The sequence below is a fragment of the Echinops telfairi genome, unplaced genomic scaffold (assembly GCF_000313985.2).
Source record: "Echinops telfairi isolate 266 unplaced genomic scaffold, ASM31398v2 ScPeMD7_7469;HRSCAF=8507_1, whole genome shotgun sequence".
Taxonomy (NCBI): domain Eukaryota; kingdom Metazoa; phylum Chordata; class Mammalia; order Afrosoricida; family Tenrecidae; genus Echinops; species Echinops telfairi.
The window spans coordinates 35084702-35092356 of NW_022111373.1; the positions used below are offsets into that span (position 1 = coordinate 35084702).

The 7655-nt window shown below is 38.9% G+C and overlaps 1 protein-coding gene across 1 annotated transcript in view; it reads right to left on the reverse strand.

Annotated features, from left to right (window-relative positions):
• Positions 1–7655, reverse strand: part of MAN2A1 (mannosidase alpha class 2A member 1) — a 206580-nt gene that overhangs the window by 161634 nt on the left and 37291 nt on the right. The window contains exon 3 of the mRNA XM_004706587.2: positions 7182–7326. Coding sequence (XP_004706644.1) covers positions 7182–7326 — 145 coding nt within the window. The remainder of the gene's footprint in view (positions 1–7181; positions 7327–7655) is intronic.

The following is a 7655-nucleotide window of genomic DNA, read 5'->3' on the forward strand; positions in this document are numbered from 1 at the left end:
CTAAACTAATTATGATATAAAACTAAATGTAAATTTATTTTTTTTAAAAAGATTTCCTTAAAAAAAGAAAGCTGAAAATCTCATCATTCGGTCAATAAAAATTCTGTTAGAATGCAATGTATAAAAGAAAATTATTTTCCAGCTTGACTCTTGGGCCTACGTCTTCCTACTATTTTATAGTCATACCACATGGGGGATTATTTTCTAATATTCATTTTACAAATTACTTAACTAAGAATATGCTGTCCAACATTCCATTTAGCATACCTTATCTTCTCTCTACACACTGTGATTTCTTTGAAGGAAAATTAACAAAGTATTTCAGCAGTTTTAACTAGTAGGAAGCAAAGAATTAAGATTGTAGATACAAAGGTGCTGTAATTGTGTTTTACTCAGCTTATTAAATACAACACGAACATGTATCAATCAACTAACATTTAATTTCATGGTCTGTGATTCAAAACTTTCCAAAACATAACAGTATAAAGCTATCAGCCTTACTTAATAATTCTTTTCCAATTGTGCTTTAACTCATGTGAATCACATGAGTAAATATCGTATGGCAATTGTTCCATATCTTTAAACTAGAAGAAAATATAATTCAGAATTTTATTAAGATGCAAATATCATTTGAAATCCACCTTTTCTTGATGGAATATTACCAAAATGGTACGAAAAGAATATCCACATATGTACAAATAAAGCAAGAAAAATTCTCTAAGTTAGGGGCATAAATACAGGAAACTTCTAAAAACCTATTTTAAATATTTCTATCCTCAACAGACAAAAATTCAGAACTGAGCTAAAGCTTATTTTAAATTGTTGTTGCAGAAAATGCAAACAAATCTCATTTAGAAAGTAAATTGCCTAATTACACATTCATTTAGAAGTATTATACAAAGATTTCCCATTACTGAGTCACATCTTGACTTGGAATGTATGTGCACATACTTTTTCTCTTTTTCAAAATCTTTTCCAAGAGTGGTTTTTCGTGGTCGGAATGATTCTGTTTTTCATACAACAATTTACTTCATGTAAAGTTGACTTTTGTTAAGGAGTGATAGTAAAAAAATTAAGAAAGTTGGCAGGTTCCTTTCTCTAACATTTTGCAGGGTGGCAAGAATTGCTTTCTTTTCTTAAAAGGCCCATTTTCTGACCATTATTCTTTCCTCAAGTGGAGAAGGGCCTGAGGGCAAGGGTCATTAACATCTTTTACTGAGACAAAAAGATCCAACTGTCGTTGCTAGGATACCAACACACCATTCATTTATTGCAGTCAGGAACAGTTATTAGGGATGTCTTCCCACAAAACAACATTCTAACTACAGTAAGAACCCTAATGTGGAAAAAAAAAAAATCTCAAAAGCACAGGCAGCTCTGCGCAAGAAGAGCTTAATAACAGCTGTTGTTCATGGTACCATGAAGACTGCATTTAAAATGAGGCACTGCCTAGAGGAATAGAAACAAAGTAGAAGGGAAGTTGAAGTGTAGGCCATGGAAACCATCAAATATTTCATTTGAGTCTTCAAGAGTAAAATTCATGTGCTCATTACTGATTTGACCAAATGTGTGAGCTACAATACTGTGTCAGTTAGGAGACCCCGGCCTGCACAAATGGTTATGCATCAGCTGCTACAAAAAGGCTGGCAGTTTGGATGCACCAAGAATCACCTCAGCAGAAGGCCAGTGTCCTAGGACAGAAAGCGCCATGGAGCAGAGGTCCACTCTGACAAAGCACCTGATGGGGGGTGGGGGGGCAGGGGGAATTATCCCATGAGTCATTTCAACTTGACAAAAAGTGGTTTGGTGAGGAGCTGATATCAAGGGCTCAAGTAGAAAGCAAATGTTTTGAGAATAATGATGGCAACAAATGCACAAATGTGCTTGACACAATGGATGTGTGTATGGATTGTGATGATTTGTACAAGCCTCCAATAAAATGATTTCATAAAAAATAAAATAAAATTTAAAAAATGTGCTGGAAAAAAAAAAGTGGTCTGGTGTTGGTAGGGGGCAGTTACCACTCGGGGCACTAGAGATACATGATAGCTAGGAAGAGAGAAGCTCCAGCCCTTATTGAACAAAAGTGCCATCCATACGAGGGGCACTCAAAAAAACAATTCTTTTTTCAAAGCTATGTATTTAAATTTTTTTACAAAACGACCTATCACTTTCAAAGTACTCTCTATTATACTTAATACATTTGTCAAATCTGTGATTTCATTCTTAGAAACATTTTTCAAACTTATCTTGTTTGGATGGCTGACAGCACCTCCCTCATTTTTTTCTTCACTTCTTCTGTAATCAAATCGCTGTCCTTTCGTGTCCCTCTTCATTGGCAGAAACAAAATGAGGTTGCACGGAATGAGATCAGGTGAGTAAGGAGCATGGGGCAAGAGGGGCATGCTGTCGTTTTCTCCAAAAAGTGACACACTGAGATGGCTGCGTGAGCAGGTGCATTGTCATGGTAGCAAAATCAGTACCCTGTCTGCCACAAATCAGGACTTTTTTGTCACAAACTGTTACAAAATCTTTACAAAACCTCTAAATAGAAAGCTTGATTAACAGTCTGACCTTGTGGGAAAAAAACACCAAATGCATTAAGAGTCGACATTTCTATACATTTGGGAAGTTGACATATGTATAAAATGAGGTTTGTCATCAATTGACATTTTTACCTTTTCTGAAACAAGAAAACCACTCATACACTAAGTTTTACCCATAATACTGTCCTTATAAACTGTGTTCAACATCACAACAGTTTGTGTGGTATTTTTCCCAAGCAGGAAACAAAATTTCACAGCGAAACAGCTTTCATGAAAACATTCACTGTGCCCAGAGAGAACCTTCCCATGCAACGCCCCTGGGTGCACTAACTCAGGGCAAGTGACTAGATGCTCACCTACTGGGGAAAATGTGTACCACAAATGGTCTGCCCAGCAGAGCTTTTTTCCATTTTGTTTTGTTTTGTTTTGTACCCCCTACGTAGGTGAATGTGAATATTGTTATGTGCAGAGAGAAAGCTGGGGAGGGGTAGAGACATGAAAGGCCTCACATACACGTTGCTGTTGTTGACATAAAATTATTTCCAACTCTATGCACAATAGAAACAAACACTGCCCATTCTTAAATTGTCATGTTTGAGCCCAATGCTGTTGCCACTGTGTCAATGCATCGCCTTGAAGGCCTTTCCTCTGTTCGCTGCCCTTTTACTTTAGCAAGCAAGAAGTCCTTTCCAAGGACTGGTGTTTTCTGATAACATTCCCAAGGTACATGAAACCAAGTCTCACTCACCAACCTGGCTTCTGACAAGCACTCCGACTACTTCTTCCAAAACAGATTTATTTGTTCTTTGGGCAGTCCACCTTATTTTCAATATTTTTCACTAGCCCCATATATGAGGCAGTTTCAGAAAGTTTGTGGAAGAATCTCATTATCTCTTCATTCCATTCATCCATGAAATTTTTGAAGTCTATTTAGCAATTACTATATGCCAAGTGTTAGGCTAGGCATGGGGCAGGGGTGAGGGGTGGGGGGTGGAGCAGGAGACACATGTTCTCACACATTTTTTTCTACTGGGAGATTCATGTAATCCAACCAAGAAATATTCTGGTTATATTCACCTGTGAAAACTTGTCACATTGGGAATGTCTTTGTAGTAAACAGGAGCAATAACTTCCAAAGGTTATGGTGAGCAAGAAATAACATGTTTACAAAGCATCTGCTAGGTAAACCAGATTTTATTATTACAGTTGGGTGTTGAGTCACTTAGTTTATTGTGCCAACCTGGCCGATAAACACATGTGGAATTAATTGAAGGGCGGAGGGATAAATGGCTTGGTGGGCCTTGCCTTTCTAGTTCTCAGATCTCTTGCTTTGTGATGGTCGCACCCTGCTTGAGCTGGCAAGGCTAACCGCAAGACATCCCCAAGGAGAAGCCACACGGACCTACCCCGATGCAACCCTGGGTGCTGGAGCACTCATGTGGAGACCCCTGCCAGTGCTGAGATGCTTACATGTTCACTGACTCGGCTTTCCTCCTGCAGTCGGCATCATTGCGTCTGCTTTGTGAGGTGGAGGACTTTGTGGACTGGTGTTGGACATATGGGTTAGTGGATTAATGTTGGACTTGTGGGTTTGGGCAGCACTGGGTTGGGATGTTTTCTTGATGCACACGTAACCTATATATAAAACTCTCTCGTATACAGGAGTTTCTGTGGATTTGTTTCTCTAAAGAACCCAGACTAATACAGGTGTCCACAATTTAGAATATCAAGAAATGAGATTGGTGGGAATTACAAATGGAAACAAAGGAGGAATGGCTAATAAGTCTAATTTCCGTGGGGGTTTTGTTGTTGTTTAAACATCAAAAAGGGAAAAGAGGTGGGCTTCATACAATGGTGACTCAAGAAAATGTATCATGAAGTATATTTATAAGCTTACTATGAAGGTTACACAATAGGATTATAGCACATATCCAATTAAATAACAAGAACACATGTAAGGCACCATGACTGGCAGAAAGCCAAAAAAAAGACTATTTCTAATAGTCCAAGTGGTTCTGCTGCTTTTTCATTCAATAAGTAAATATTTCAGAATGAGAGTAAAAAAAAATCTGTAGTCCCATAGGCAGTCCCAGGCCACACATATGTGAGCACTTCATCTCATTGAATGTGAGCCTAGCAATTAAAGATAGATGTTTTTAGCACCCCTCCCCTAAATGCACTTATACAATTTCATCCAACTGGCTTGAACAATTTAAGTACTGAACTATGAGCCAAGAGGTTGGCAGTATGTACCCAAGTGAGAGGCAATCTGCTTCCGAAAGGTCACAAATTTGACCTGTGAGAAGCAGTGCTGCTCTGTACACCCAGCATTACCACGATTCCGTACTTGACTCTACAGCAACAGACACCGATTCAATCTGGTGCACACACAAATAAAAGGAATTTTGACTAGATATGCTTTTCCGAATCTTTTATACAGTACTTGTCTTTCAACTAGCCTTCACTGAACATGCTATTTACTCCACTCGGACGATCTACGTTTTACTAATAAATAACAAAAGTGCCCAAGGTAACATGGAAGTGCACAGCAGAGCTGAGGTGCCTGCCTGCCTGCCTGCCTCATTCTGTCTGGCTCCAAACCTCTGAAGTCTCTCCAAGATGCCTGGCTATCCTGAATTCAGATTTGAAGGAACAGGTTGAAACTTAAAAAGAATATAATGCTGAACATAGGAAGAAAAGACTAAAAATATTTATAAAAAAGATAAAGGCATTAAAACCAATGACAAAAGAGAATCAGGGTCATATCTGCATGTGTGTGGCAACTGCTCACCACAAATTTATACGACACGATATTTGATTTCATATAGTTCTTGGAAATTCAAACATGCCAGTATCCATGCTCGATCTCCCAAGCCGCATATCACCCTCAGCAGCAGCATTCATACTCCGTTATCTGGTGCTGCTTTAACAGAAATACAACTGTCTGCTCTAACTAACAGAAACGTTCACAAGGTAAGAGGCTAGAAGTCCAACTGCAGGGCACCAGCTCTAGACGAAGGCTTTCCTCTCTCTGCCAGCCCTCGTCTCCTTTCAACATCTGAGCACCCAACATCCTTGAACATATGTATGTGTTTGGGCATCAATCTTCCTCTGGGTCGAGGAGGTTCTTAATGCAGAGTACTCAAAGGATGCGCTCCATTCCCAGCTCTTCTCTTTGTGACAGACACAAAGAGAGACTTCCACAAGTTCTTCCTTCTCTGCTACCTGCTCTCCCCTTCTATCCCAAGGAAACGCTTCTCACATTGAATTAGGTCTATGATCTGAGTAAAAATGTTGGATCTCACCCTAATCCCCTGACAACTGACTGACCGATCACATCATTACATCACGAGGGTGATTATATATCATGTAACAGGCAACATAAATCATTGCATAAATATCAACAAACTGAGAATCATGGCCCAGCACAGCTGACACATATTTTGGGGTTATGTAATTCAATCCATGACACACACACACACACATACACACACACACACACACACACATGCACGCACACATGTAGTTGTCATCATGCATCTAAGTACAATGTACAAGTTATGCTGTCTTAGAAATAGCCAAAAAGGGCATAATTAAAAGATAAATGAATGTTGAAATGAAAAATAAAAACTAATTACTAGGTGAATATTGGTGTCTCTCAAAATATTGATGAAATTAAGATAACAAATAAAAGTAAAAGAATCTCTTCAAAAGAAGTCTTTGGAGGAGCAAAATATTTTTTTCCCCAAAACTACAATTCAGGAGGCATTTACTCTGTGCTTGTATGTACATCAAAATATGTTTTTCAATATTTTAGCCATTTCTTCTTACCCTCAGGGAAAGAAAATGTCCCCAAAAGTTATCACATATTAACTACAATGATAATTTTAAAAAGCAAAACTACTCTTCTGCCACGTATGATCCCTTTAAATCATTGTCACCCTCTGAAGTAGTTAATATTGATGATAAATGTCCAGGTGAACAATGCCTGAGTCTGGAGGAATTAAGTAATCAGTCATCAACTAACAGTAACGGAGCTGGGACTCACACCCATGCCACCCTGACATCACACCAATGCCCTCAACCACCACTTTATTCTGTATTCTCCATCTTAAAGATTCACTCTTACCATGAGCCCTCTGTCTTCCATAATGTAAAGTATACAACTACTCAATAATTTTCCTGAACTTAGTACATCCACTGTATACAACGTGTTTGCCCCTCAAATCACTTTCCTATGGTTATTTCATACCACACAAGAACTGCCCTGTAATAACACATAAACTGATGAATGGAAACACTAAAATCCAACAATATATATAAAGAACATGCTAGTGTTAAATGTCAGGCAATGGTTCAAAAATGTGAGATGTGGCCTCTCTGGGATTCTCATTCAAACACGCTGTGTTTAAAGGGACGTGACCCAATCCCACTGCCATCAAGTCGACTCCTATTCACAGAGACCCTCTCTGGGCTTTCAGAAACTGCCAGTCTTTACAGGAACAGAGTGTACCTTTCTTCTGTAGAGCAGGTGGGTTTGAACCACCCACTTTGCAGCTAGCAGTCCAATGCCTAACCCACAGTGCCACCAGCATCTCTAAAGGAATCGCTAATTTTTTGAAATGCAAATTTTACCTGGGTCGTTATGGGAATGAGGCACCACAAAGACTTGAAGGGGCTCAGTGTCCCATTCATCAGTATTATAGGTAATGTCAAATCCTTGCTTCCAAACGCCACCATCTGGATTGTCAAAAGGAATCAGACTGTAAACATCCAACATCTAAAAATATAAAAGAAAAAAGTAGTAATGATCTTGAATAAGTTTACATAAACATTAATTTAAACTTAATGTTATTAAACGGTTGCTACAAACTACTCACTGCTATACTCTGCACATAGTTTTAAAGAGAAAATTATCTTTGTAGAAGTTAACTGGCTCATCTCCTCCTCAAAACCCCTCTGCAAGGGGATCTCCAGTGAGAAATACAACTTTCCTCTAGTTCCTAAATGCTTCCTCCCCGCTCCCACTACCATGACTCGAATTCAACCTTGCAAGTCTGGCTAGACCAGAGGATGTACACTGGTACAGATAGGAACTGAAAATACAGG